General features: G+C 35.3%; 1 protein-coding gene across 29 annotated transcripts in view; it reads right to left on the bottom strand.

Annotated features, from left to right (window-relative positions):
* Positions 1-14,470, bottom strand: part of PTPRD (protein tyrosine phosphatase receptor type D) — a 1,402,037-nt gene that overhangs the window by 29,007 nt on the left and 1,358,560 nt on the right. For all 29 annotated transcript variants that reach the window (XR_014576765.1, XR_014576766.1, XR_014576767.1 and 26 more), the window contains one exon: positions 13,940-14,094. Coding sequence is in view for 10 of the 29 variants with exons in the window: in XM_083817752.1 (XP_083673878.1) it covers positions 13,940-14,094 (155 nt within the window). In the remaining 19 variants the exon portion in view is untranslated. The remainder of the gene's footprint in view (positions 1-13,939; positions 14,095-14,470) is intronic.

The following is a 14,470-nucleotide window of genomic DNA, read 5'->3' as shown; positions in this document are numbered from 1 at the left end:
TACATTTAAATTTCATTTAAGAAGAGATACTGGTCAGTAAGAATTCTCATACTGGCTTATGAAAGACCTTTGAGAATTGCTCTGCAAGTGCACAATAACTTTCTTTTCTTATTCCTTCCCTTCCCTTCCCTTCCCTTCCCTTCCCTTCCCTTCCCTTCCCTTCCCTTCCCTTCCCTTCCCTTCCCTTCCCTTCCCTTCCCTTCCCTTCCCTTCCCTTCCCTTCCCTTCCCTTCCCTTCCCTTCCCTTCCCTTCCCTTCCCTTCCCTTCCCTTCCCTTCCCTTCCCTTCCCTTCCCTTCCCTTCCCTTCCCTTCCCTTCCCTTCCCTTCCCTTCCCTTCCCTTCCCTTCCTTTCCCCTATAGTTACAATATAATACTAGCAATCAAGTAATGTATACAACACGTTTCTAGGCACAATGCTTCACCAAACAAGATGACTTTAGCCATTATGTTTTCTTCACCTCTATACTATGCATGGAGGGGACCATATTGGTTACTGAAGGCACATAAGGCTTCTTAAAATGAACAGGGGAGGAAAGAAAAAAATCAGAAAATGGGAAGATTCCAGTACAAGTACATAAAGCTCAGTTTAGAGATCACCAGAATTTTCTTAGGTAGCTGGCAAAAGGATAGGAGGCTCACAAATCAAAAGCCAGCTTTAGATCTTCCTGCCTTTACTAAGCTCTATGAAGATTTTCCTTTTCGTTTCTATGTTCTCAGAATTCTACCAAAAGTTCTTTTAATATAACTGTCCCAGATTTGAGCATAACTTTTATTTATTTATTTATTCTGTGGTATGTGATAGCAGAGTGTAATAATGTTCAGGAAGTAAATCCGTTCTTCATCTAATCCTGAGTTCAGCTCTGGAGAGATCAAGGACAAGAAGCAGTTTTATCAGACTGTTAACAAACTCTTGAGTATTAACTCACACAGAATCAAAGCTCATAGATTTTGATTTTTTAAATGCACATGCTAAAGCTGTTTATAAACAAAGTCTTATATTGTATAAAATAATAATAATTAAAAAACAAACAAACAAACAAACAAAAAAACACTTTAATATATAATTTTAAAAGCTGAGTTTTCCAGACAAGGTAAAAATGTAGCATTAGCAATGTTCAACTGAACAAAAATAAGTTTTAAGAACCACTTCTAGCAAGGACATTCCTTTCCAGCAGTTCAAATCCTCTCATGTAACTTCATATCCAGGTCTGTCATGAACCAGAACTCTACAGAAATGCAGGAGGCTTCCTACATAGCTCCAAAGAAATATGAAAATTCTGGAAGTGCATAATATAAAGAGCAATTCCACTAACTAAAAGCTGACTAGTGTTAGAAATAATTTATGAGTTAGCACTGGAGGAAGATGTACCATGTTGCAAAAGATGCTACTAAAAAGTAGTTTATTAAAGTAATGGAGGAAAGGAAAATGTCTAAGATCACAGATATTACAGCCACGAGGTAATGTCTGAGTTCAATTTTTCAGCCATTTACCTTAAGTTACATTTTTGCAATGCAATTAGCTTTAGGAGGTTTCTGTATCACAAATGGGATGGATTTATATTTATTGTCTCACTCATTCATTCACTCACAACTCTATTAATCTACCGTTTACTGAAGGTTTCTAGAAATTCTGCCATGACTACAATCCTGAAGCCATTTTGCATGTCAAGGGGCTGTCCTTGCACTGCCTCCACGATGAGCAGTGTGACTCACCTCAGAATGGATAGAGAGCTCATAAGGGTGAAGAAAACACATCAAAGAGGATGATACAGTATGAAGGGGAGGGTAATCAAACTATATCAACTCAGCCTGAAGCAGAGATGACTTGGGAGAAAGGGAAATAAGGCAGCAACTGTATAAAATCATGTATTATGTGGAGAATGCAAATAGAAAATGACTGTTCATTTTTTGATTGTAACACAAGAAGTAGGATCATGAAATGAAATGGTGAAACATAGAATTTAAAACAAACAGGAGGTACTTTCTATACAGTACATAATTAAATTACGAAACTCATTGTTGCAGAATACTATGGACACCAAAAATAAATTCTTGAAGAGAATGATCCAGTAAGGTTTATTAAACAACCAGTTACACATGAAACTTCTCCAGAAATCCTTATATTAGACTTTTCTTTAATTAGGATAAGCACTCTAAAAACATTATTCAAGATATGTCCTAGGAAAGATTATACTCATTCTCTAAATTTGGTCTCACAGTCCCACAAACTAAAAGAAAGAACAAGCTTTCCCTGCACTCCCCTGTCTGCTAACCAGACCATCTAGACCTTTTCCTTTCAATCAATATTTTAGCCTTCGGGTACCTGACACTCTTAGTGGCTATGCCATTGAAGAGATACAGCACTATTTCTGATCCTTGCTTTTTCTTTTTTAAAAGCAACAGAATATCACAAAGTACTTCTACTTGCTTCTTCACCTACTACTCCTGCCTGCTTCTTTTCTGAAATTATGAATTGCTGGTGAAAAAAGATCTCTTATTGTTCAGTTCACAAGATGGAACAGAGCAGAAATTACACAATATAACAACTGAAAAGTTCATTGACCCTATTTCATACCACTTCTCTTTCTTATCTCTTTTTCCCTTCAGACTGATTGTTAATTTTACACAGCAATACATGAATACAGGCCTTAATTCTTCTTTCCACAGAGGATTTTTATACATATACCTTACTATAAATCACAGTAACACCTGATTTCTTCAATTACTCAGAAATATAAAGAAAGGCAATTAGAATAAACATTATTTCTTTGTACTGTTTTATCTATGCACAGGGATTTATAGTGATTTTTTTTTAATTTCAAAATTAATCCAGTTCTCAGATATCCTTCTTATTTTCCTACTGCTCTAAATACAGTCTTATATATTCAGTGTATTGCACTCTGTATTTAGCTTCAAAGAGTAACTATCCTAAAAATATCCTCTCTGTGAAATTTGGTGAGTTTCAGCACATATTTTATATTCATTGTACTCTACAATGCATTCACAAAGCATTCCTGTCATTATGAATTCCACTAAGGAATGAAAGATCTAAGATCTACTGAAATAGAATCTAGTGTAATAGAATTATTAAGAATATATTTTGAGGTTAATTTTAAAAGCTCATCTGTGACTGGTTACCTTCAACAAATCTGTGCATTAACAGCTGTAGTAAATACAGAAAAGTATGCTTATAGGTAATTTATGAGAGGAAGTACACCGTGCTTGAATCGTTGATAAATAAAAGTGATGTTTACAGCACAACAAAGAAGTCAATGAGCAGAAATTACGCTGCTTGCTGCTAACAGCTACTTCCCTGATTTCTTTGCATTTTAACCTGTTTTGCATTCTTGGGGTGGAATGTTTTGAAGAGTCATTCTGTAGTTCTGCATATTTCTGTGTTTAGATTACACTGTCACACGGAATTTGCTGGCAGGGATATGCTGACCCCACTCTTCCATGCCGTGTGAAGAAGAGCTATCACCCTATTTATGTGGGAAATCGTAAGGTGAACTGATGCTATCTGAAACAGAATTAAAAAAAAAAAAAAAAAAAAAAAAAGATGGGAAGAGTAGTTTTCTGCAGTGCTGGTTAACAGGACAACCTTGAAAGCACTTGCTGAACACTCAGGTGCTTCAGTTTCAGAGTCCTTCTGGGCCCCTTGCTGTTTCTAGATGTTCATATACTTTATGTTATCAACAATGGTTTATTTTTCTTAGTACTTTCTAGCCTCAGAATTCATGTATTTCAAGTCACAAAACTACCGTTTGCCATTTGTCATGCTTGTTTTTTGGACTGAAAGAAGAGCGGTGAAGAGGTCTCATACACTCTTCCAGACACAGTACTTCACCTGGTAAGCACACAGCAAAAAAAGAAGACAAGACATAACACCATGTGTCCAAAGTCTGTGTTGGCTATGTTTTCAATATCAGTCAGTTCAAAGCTCTAAATCAATTAGGCTCTACCTACCTATAAATTTTCATTGATTATTTTATGTTTCTCCTTTGAAAACTTGGAAAGAATCAGAAATTAGTCTTAAAGCTTGAAATCGATTGGACTATAGTAGCAAACCTGCTGTTTCAGATCTTCATCTCAAAACAACACTTCATTTTCCAAAGAGAACTGATATGTCTAAGAGGATACATTCAGAGGATGAGAAAAACATAATCATGCAATATTAGATGTGGTTTAAACTGAGATGGTTGTAATACTGTAATGATGTAGTGAGATTTTACATAGCAGAAAATAGAGAAGAAAATACTATGAATCTTCTTTGACGAGCTCATATCAAGACTCTTCCAGGCCTCTGTTTTATTAGACTGAATGCTGAAAAGAATAAAAATCTTTTCTGATACCTCTGTCAACACTTCACTGAAAGATGAATAGTTTGGTTACTGGTTCTATTTCCAATTTTCTTTTTTTTTACTTCCATTGCCTTTACATTAGCACAAATTCTGCACAGTGCAGTAGAAAATTGTATTTTGAGTTGTTAATACCACTAAGTATTTACCATTCTTAATCACAATTTATCATTTAAAGGTTGGGCACTAATCTTCTTTCCTTTTTTTTTTTTTTTTTTTTTTTAGGGGGAGGGGTGGTGGGGGATATTGAACTTCATGAGCACATACCGTAGAAAAGACATAATGATTATTTATTTATTTATTTATTTTTCCCTATCACAAAATAGCTTTAAAATGAGCTTGGATAGCAATAGCATTATGGTAACTTTTAAACAATTATCACTTAATTTTAAAATTCAGTTGACAAAAATAAATAAATAAATAAAAATAGAAACAGCCACCAAGTACCACAATTCAGAATTCACTTGGAAGAGCTGACCTTGACAAAACCTGATAACAAGTGATGAGACTCTGAACTAAGTATATGCAAGTATGAAAAATGAAGAAAGATAAATATTCAGGGTTGAATACTGATTGGAAAGCTTCCACTGAAAGATAACAGGATGATTTTTAAAGCTGCATTTTATTTCTAGAGACACAGGGAGATGATTTAAAGAGGCTTTCATGCTGATTACTTTAGATCAAAATACAGCCTGTTCAAAGTTAGCCAAGCATGCCGAGTAGCCAAGTTGATGCAATGTGTTCCAGTATACTATGTGTCCATGGATATTCTGGAATATACTGTAGGTACAGCTGGGAAATCTCAGAGACACCCCTTTCCAAAATTCAGCTATTGGGTTACAAAAATATTTTCACATTTCCTGCAGATGGCTGGATTCTTTTCTTCCCTCTTAATTTTAATTCAGGATTCATTATGGGCAGCTGCTGGCTCTGATAGATCCTAATTGCTCTTTTACTAGACTCAGCTGCAAGCAGTCAGATTTCCTTTTCCTTTGTAGAGTATATTATATATAAACATGGGCGGGGAGAAAAATAACCAATTAACTAAATACATATGGATAAAATGACTCACTAAGAGAGCTGATCAAATAATGTATCAAACTACAGCTTAGGTCAAAGGAAATTACAGGCCTTGGAGGACATGATAATATATATATGGAAATAATTATCAGCACCAACATATTCGTAATTTGAGATAAACTATGGAAAAGACACTGCTTGTGTTCAAAAATCTTTCACAAATTACTACTTTTTCGTAAGGGGCAGGTTATTTCACTGAGTGAAAAGTCATCAGTCTCCAGGAGAACTGCTCAACCATTTCTTGGCTGAATTCAGATCAGGTCCACTGGACAGCCTTGTGAGAAAACCTGGCATAATTCTGGACTTATTTTTGCTGCCTTACATCTTATTAAAACATAAAGACCGAGGAATATCTACTGTTACTAAGACTATGCAAAAAGGGTATGACACAAGTGAAAGAGGAGAGATGGGCTGCAAAAAAATGACGAGAGATGTGAGGATTCTTCTGCCCTCTCATTTGACTATGACTGAAACAGGTTAAGATTGCTTACTATCCTAGTTTGCTGCAAAGGATAAACCTAAGGAAAAGTTGTAGATGTGTAAAACATGAAATAGCATTAACAATTTTTTTTCTTTTACCAAGAACATTTATTTAAATGAAGAGATAAGTGTTTAAATAGAAGTAAATAGGTATCTTCTAACGTGATGTGTGAAAACCACCTAGAGCATAATACTTAGACAAGGAAAAAAAAGTAAAAGGACAGTTTGGTTTTTTCTTTAAAATGTGCATACAATCATGAATATCAGAAATAAAATATCTACAAGTTTGTCTAGGTAGCTAAAGGAATAAAGGCAGAAAAGAATAGAAATTGTCGTGAAGTAGTGCTAAGCTAGTCAGTAGATGCTTTCTGCTAGGAAGAAACCTTATTGAAATATTGTCCATACTGGAGTCCTGAAATTTCTGCCATTTGTCATCGAGACAGGATGCTGGTCTAGACAGATCACTGATCCTATCTGGTAATGGCATTTACTATGATCCTTTACAGATTTCTGACTTCTACCAGAAACAAAATCTTTCCTTGTGCACTTATAGTGGCTTTTTTTTTAGGATTTCAAAGGCTAATCCATCCCTAAGTCACAGCACTGGTGACTATAAACCCCTGAACCGCAGGCTATGTGCCAGACAAAGATGGCTTTATACACATAGGACTGATTTAATCAAAAAGACCACAAGTAGGTATTTTCTGATATTTGAACCTGGATGAAGAAGTACTGCTATTTGTTATTTGTATGCTTTTGGATTTTAATAGTGGTTCCAGTGATACTTACTTTTCTTTCTGCTTATAAACAGCTGAAACACATAATAGAACAGCTTCAGTTTAACTTTTAGGAAAGGCTGGTTTTCTGGACAGAACTGTTTTTTAACTTAAAACTTGAAAATACGTGAGTATCAGTTTACTGGTGTTTGTCACCTTGTGGAGGACTTTATGGTAATGCCTAGGAAGCAGCACACTATACTCCTACTCAAAAAAATATCAAGATACCCTAGCCAATCTTTAAGGACCCTGCATGCTGCCATATTAACAACTACATGGTAATCTTTGTCATGCTCATCATTACATGTTTTTCACATGTTAGCACTTAAATCTAAGAAAACAAATCAGAGACCTAAGTTTATAAGACCCAGACTATTCTTAACTTGAAGAGTGATCAGTTAGGGGAGATAACTGACATCTTTGCAGTCAAGATGATCCCAGCTAGTGACTGTCAAATTTGAAACAGAGCAAAATTCCATCTCGCACTGGATTCATCAGAATACAGACTGTGACTCTGCTCTTTTTCTGTATAAATGCAAGAGAGTAACACAGTACAGGTGAAAACTCCTCTATGATCTTCATAAAACAGACTGGTTTTCAAACTTGAAGATTTTGGAATTTAAACTATCACAACATAGAAAGGTTTTAAGGTGAGTATATGAAAGCAAGTCCCAACTCCTTTATCTCTGTTTTGCCACTCATACAGGTGATTATCAAATAGTTACTTGCTATACCAATGATGCCTCATCAGTGTGCTGATGGTTCATTTTTGCTAGCTAGCATTTATCAACCCTTTTTCCAGACTCCTTCCTATTTTCTAGTAGATTCTACAATTTCAAGTACAACTATAATGAAGACAGAACACCTATTCAAAATTTTCTACACTAAACATGTATGTGATTCCTAACAGCACTGGACAGAGAGTGATTACTATCATTTCCAGTTCTTTAAGAAGACATTAGATTCCTACAGTATCAAACTCTATAAGCCTTGGGATATTTTGTGTAAGACAGAAATGAAATCTGAAAAATGAAATTCTCAACGTACTGCATAGTTGGAATAACTGAAACTATGAATACAAATGGAATACAATGAAAAACAGGGAACTTACTGATTGTTGCATTTTTATTTTACAAGGAACTAAGTATCTTAAGCATGGTCACTAGCTACATTCTTATAAGAAAGGAATCTAAGAAGAACCTTATCCTAACCTCTCTGATTTTTATTTGTGAATAAATATTTGTGAGTTTGTACAGTCCAACTCATAGCAGCATCCCAGTAGCTGATGGATAAGGAATGGAGGTAAAGCACAGGAAGTTTAGAATATTTGTGATATTGAAACACTTGTCACAGTAAAATACATTTGTTATGTTTTCCTCTTCAGAGTTTTCAACTGTGCAGGGAAGATAGGTAAGATTCTGAGTTGCTCTCAGTGTAGGGAGAGGAAAGGGATGAGGAAGCTTTTAATGTTTTTGAATCTCCTTTAAGAGATTTCTGAATATATAGTGGGGAGATTTTTCTCCCCACTGTTAAAAAGCACAGACAGTCATCTGCAGCCTACTCACTACTAGGATTAGAAAATGAGCACTCATGAGGGATGTGGCATAAACAATAAAAACAATAAGCAGGTTCAAAACGTGGAGATAAAGTAACAAGTAAAAAAAATATCCACTAGCAAATCATTGCCTTAGATCTCTCTCTCTCTCTGATGCTGAAACATTGAACAAAAAAATATGTAAAAATACTACTTTAAAAAATACATCACATTGCATAGTTATTTTTTGAAAATTAACTTTTTTTTTTTTTTTTTTACTGTGCTGACTGTGTTAATACACTCAGACTCAGACATGGAGTTATATAAAACAGTCACATTTTTCCATACAATCCAGGTTTCTGTGTTTGCAATAGCATCATTAACAGCAGATAACAAAACTTCACAAAGTGTCTTAAAGATAGGCCCTTTGGTGCTGATATTATGCATATCCAAACACGGGATTGCACTTGCATGTTAAACTATTCTGTAGTGTTACTGAATCAACTACTAAAGTTTCTGTGATGTTTTGAAAACATAGAGGCATAAAGCTCCAAACACCCTCTGGTGCTATTTTATCGTGATCTGATTAGCACCTGTTTGCCTGCACTTATCCAACTTCAAACAAAAACGTGTGCTTTCCCCATTATCATTAAACCACAAATTACAGCATCTCCAATGCAGACTCTATGGCTTAAGACTGCATTTTTTCATTAAAGAAACACTTTTTTTTCTAGATCAGCTTTGCAAATTATGGCAAGTCATGCCAAGACACCAGTTGCACTGTGATATTATTAAGCTACTATGTAAAGGCCTGATAGGATACAGGCTTAAAATAGAATAAGCTGTAAAAGAAAAAGCATCTGCCTGTACAAAGTATTTCTACCACCACAAAAAAATCTCAGACAACTTACTCTTAATAGGCCAGTCAAGATCTGTATACGCACTATGAAAAGTATCTACAAACAGGACGAGATTGCTGAATTTCTTATGCCTTATTATTTCTTCTTGGGGCAAGCCTTAGCTTTGATTTACCTGCTTTCTTCTACCATTTTCACTCTTCAAGTCTCACACTGAAAATAATGATGTTGCTGTCTTTGGGAGAATGTAACTCACAAAAGGATCATGGAACATGGCAGTTTATGATGAATATATTTCTAAATATAACTTTGCTACACTACCTTTCCTGGTGGATATAGGTAGAAAGCATAGATTTTTCCTGGAAGAAGAATGCATTGAAAATCAGTAAAACTACCTAAAAAGGTAGTCCTACCATAATATCTGATTATATAAATAAACAAACCCACATTTAGATTAGACCTTGATACTGTCTTTTTGGTGTTTCTTCATAATCCTTTCAGCAATGACATATGTATTCTCCTTAAAAAAAAGTAAAAAAAAATGTAGCTTTAACTATACTTCAGTTGCCTTTTCAGCTTAAAAATCTCCTCACTTTTCTGCACAGGTAAGAGCCTTGACTGCTAGAATATTTATATGACATTTCTCAATATGCTTTTGACTTGTGTATTAGATACAAATTCAGTACTACACAGGCAACCAAATAGTTAATTATCCAATACTAGGTGTACAAATGACATGCAAAGATGTCTCTTACATGGACATTAATAACAAATTATTTATGTTATCATACATTCAGATCATACAGTTCTCTATTTTTCTTTGCTCTCACTGCACAAATTTGTTATGAAGGCTTCAGCTTGCGTTTGTTAGACAGTTGTTACACCTTCACTTATCAGAACGTGTCTTGTCAAGTCAAATAATTTTGAATGGTAATTGTTATATTGTACTCACAGTTAATTTCACCACTTCAGACTATGCATTTTTTTCTGGTCACTGTTATGTAAATAGAATTTATTCAGATCTTTACAGAGTGGGTTCTTCAGGTGTCACTGCTTTCACCTCAGGCTTTCTCCCTAATAAGCACACTGTATGTTATTAAATTCTTCATACGCTCAGCAAGCATTTCCCAGGAACAGGATATTACACTAGCTTATCACCTACTAAGGCTTTGATACAAAGTTCTCTGGGGCCACACTCATGAAGCAGTGATGTGAAGCAGCAGTGACCACTACCCTTATTCCCTATAGAATGTATAGCCACCTCCCCAAATCATCAAACAAACTGGAAAAATCTTTTAATGTAAAGTGGACTGAAACACAACTGTAGGTCAATCTTAAGGCAGATTTGGAGCATGTAATAAGGGAAAACTTGGGCTAAACCTTTCACTTACAATACCTACATATAAATACAGAATAAATGTAGGATTACTTAACAATGATCAAAATGCAGATACCCAAGTCTTTTATTTATTCTCTAATCAGAAAGGCTCCTGTTACTTTTACTGGATGTCAGAAACCCTGAGCTAAACTCACAGAAATTTTATAGACAGATAACTCCTCCCACTGCTTATTTGTCCACTAGCTTTTATTTGCAACATTTCTGTGCTAATAGAAACATATTTCATATTGAAGCAGTTCAGCAATATGATAAAACATAGTGAACTGTGTTTGAGGAAACAGAGTAAGTGAAGGATAGAAATAGAATATGTCTATAGAAGAGTCTATAGAATAAAGGGCTATCCAGACACTGTAGGAAAAAAAAAAAAAAAGACGACGACTAAGGATAAGAAGCAAATAAAGAATGGAATGGTGAAATTTACAGTCAGCAGCAGAGAACGAAAGAAAAATCTGAAAGTAGATTCCAAGAAAAAAAAAAAAACAGTATGCAAAACTTGCTTACTTTTTCATTTTCAACATAAAATGATTTTTTTTCTCAGTTTGAAATGAAATCTTTATTCACTTCCAGTACTTTTATTTCAAACTAAATGTGAAAGGTTTTCATGTTGCTTAATTAAACACCTATTCTTAGCCTAAAAAAAATAAAAAGAATAAAAAATGCTGATGCTCTGTTTTTTAACTAATTTGTTAATGTCAAATTGAAAATGGTAAAGGAATACAAATCTCAAAATTTAATGTTCCTACTATGCGCCTCAAAAACAAGAGCTGAATGGAGAGACATATATAAGCATTACCACTGTAAGAATGGCTTTATTAAGTTACTGCTGAGTTAATAGCTACATGAATAAACTTCAGAATGTCTGCAACATTTGCTGCTACATGCCCAAACACATCAAAATCTTCAAGTACAGAGACATAAATTTTCAAATTTTGCAATGAATTGGGTTTCATTAGTCTTCTGCTCAATAGACAGATTGTTGGGAGTGGGTAGGTTGTGTGAAATGCCTAAAATTTCTCCAAAAGCTATATATAAAGCAAAGAGTTTGGACAAATTTACAGGATAAGCATATTTTAGAGCATGGATAAATAAATTAATAGGAAGTTGGAAATAAAAATCCCTCAACAGGCATCACTTCATAACCTGATTACCAATTTCACTGAAATTTTGATATATAACCACAACAGAGAAAAGAATGGCCTTGCAGTTCATCAACATCGTTGAATGATAATGAGCTTTATATTTCATTTAATCTTTCCCACTGACTTGCTGTATGACTCTTAACAACTAATTCAATTTGTCTATTTTTGCATTGAGAGAATTTAGATAATTATACCAATTTATCAGTGTTCCCAGACTAGGAGGATTCATATTATTATTATTATTATTATTATTATTGTTGTTGTTGTTGTTGTTGTTGTTGTTATTTAGAACATAATTTCTTGGCTAAGCACCTCTTTGGAGATATGCTACATATATAAATCAAGCCGACAAAATGACAGCTAAGACAATCTATAATTGTGTCAGTGTATATTAGGCAATATTCAAAATGTTTTACAATATTGTAAAAACAGGTACAAAAATATCTCACTGTCAGCAAACTATATTCGTAGTATTATTCGTAGAATCATAGAAACATTAAATGGCTTGGGTTGGAAGGTACCTTAAAGATCGTCTACTTCCAACCCTCATGCCACCCACTAGATTAGGTTGCCCAGGGCCTTGTCCAGCCTGGTTTTGAATACCTGCAGGGATGGGGCATCCACAGTTTCTGTAGGCAACCTGTTCCAGTGCCTCACCACCCTCTGAGCGAAAAATTTCCTCCTAACATCTAATTGAGATTTCCCCTCTTTTAGTTTAAAACTGTTCCCCCTCTTTGAGTTGTTGTCTGCCCAAGTAAAAACTTGCTCCCTATTTTATCAGCCACCTTTAAGTATTAAAAGGCTGCAATAAGGCATCCCCAGAGCCTTCTCTTCTCCAGACTGAACATCCCCAGCTCTCTCAGCCTTCATAGGAGAGCTGCTCCAGCCCTCTAAGCATCTTTATGGCCCTTCTCTAGACTGGCTGTAACAGGTCCACATCCTTCTTATGCTGGGGGCCCCAGACCTGGATTCAGCTCTCCAGGTGGGGCCTCACAAGGGCAGAGTAGAGGGGGAGAATCACCTCCCTCAGCCTGCAATATTATTACTGCAATACTATTACTTATAATTACTCCAGTTTCTAACCATGGCATTTCAATAAGCATTAAATCTCTCTCTCTCTCTGTCTCATGTTCTCTGATCTGTGGCTTTCCATATTTAAGTACTGATTATTTTATTTTCCTGTGGATTTTATTTTCCTGTCTCATTTACAAGAGTCTCTTTTAATCACTTTGGAAATGTTCAAATGACCAGCTTCCGTGGTTGGCTTACAAACATGTAAAAGGCCAGAAGTAAGAGAGTGCTGTGCTGTAATCCTGGTAATTCCTATCCTCAGTTTTTGGATGACAAAAACAATACTGCTTTTCAAATACATTATGCATGCATAGTTTCAATGAATAAGAAGTAGCTCTTAGCCTTATTAATTGAAGGTATACCTAAATGAATTCCACAAAAACCATTGATCTTGGGGATTCCCTTTGAAAGGAGCAGCACAGTAAACTGTGTAAACTATAAAAACATAATGCAGGGGTGAAGGGGCTCCATCTTGCAGATTTTTTCTATCAGAATTGGCAGATGTATGCTGATGATACTTTTAGTGTGATTCTAAGGCTTTCTACAGGACTTGCTCTTTTCAGAGATTTCTGAAGAATATCCTTCTCTTCCTTTTTATTTCCCTTACTATCAGACCATTAAGAGGAGCTGATGTTGTTCTCTTTACAGCTTATTAATTCATCTCTTGTACGGAGATCTGCAAACTGCATAGAGCACTCATTTCCCAGAAACTGAGCTCAGCCTCAGCTCATACCCCAGATATGCCCTTTGCCATTCCATCTCCTCACAGTCCTCAAGGGTTTACCCTTGAAAACGCATTAACCTATTTTCAGTAAAAGTTGCCATTTATTGTTCTTAATTTTAATGTTCTTTACTTTCATACATAATGTAAGTAATAATTTCGAAAGCTGTTTTATTATTAAAAATACATTTTCTTCAATATACAGGTTCTTAAACCAATAGGATCCTATTTCTTTTTCGTGCCATCATCTGAAAGACATAGATACTTCTGTATTCTCCCTGCAGACTAGTGTCGTGCTTTCACCCTGCAAACCACTGGTTATTCTAAAATTGATTCCTCTTGCACAGAACAAAGAAAATAATTTTGAACCATCCAAGTTGGAAGTGCTGTACTCTGGTCCCTAATTTGCAACAACCAACTCTTCCTTTGACAGACACAGAAGTCTGTATGAAAGAAGAAAATGTTTTCATCTTCAATAAACCTAAAAAGCAATAATCTTGACATAATAAAATTCTGGGCTTACCTGCAATGCACAACCATAGGTCCAGCATCAGGCGGATTACAGGTCTTGACTCGTCTCAGGAAAGCTAAGAAAGGTGTTGGGTGTTCTGGGACACCATGGTCAGGCCAGGCAGTGAACTGGAATTGCCTCACTTCCCTTTTCTCACTTGAACCATTCTAAGGAATTAAAAAAACAAAAACAAACAAACAAACCACTTCATGACAAAATTTTCATTTGGTGTCATATTGGCACTTTTGAGTGAAACACCTGCAGTAGCTTATATTGAGGAGAAGACCATTTATATCCCATTTGGGACCAGAGAAACTGAACTCAAGCTATGGAGGGAAATGTTTCTTATATTCTATACCACATGCTTCAAATACATGAGCTTTAACTATATGGCACACTAATGCATCAAAACAAGTGGCTGTGCTTTAGTTAATATTGCATTCAGTTAAGTTGTTTTTCATAGTGAGAGTTTTGTATTAACCTACAAAACTCCATGCTGCAATAAGAATATACTCTGTCAGTAGAAGAAGTGTTTCATGAAGG

The sequence above is a fragment of the Anser anser genome (genome assembly GCF_964211835.1).
Source record: "Anser anser genome assembly, chromosome: Z".
Taxonomy (NCBI): Eukaryota; Metazoa; Chordata; class Aves; order Anseriformes; family Anatidae; genus Anser; species Anser anser.
The sequence above is the reverse complement of the archived record's forward strand: the minus strand, read 5'-3'. Positions and strand labels throughout refer to the sequence as shown.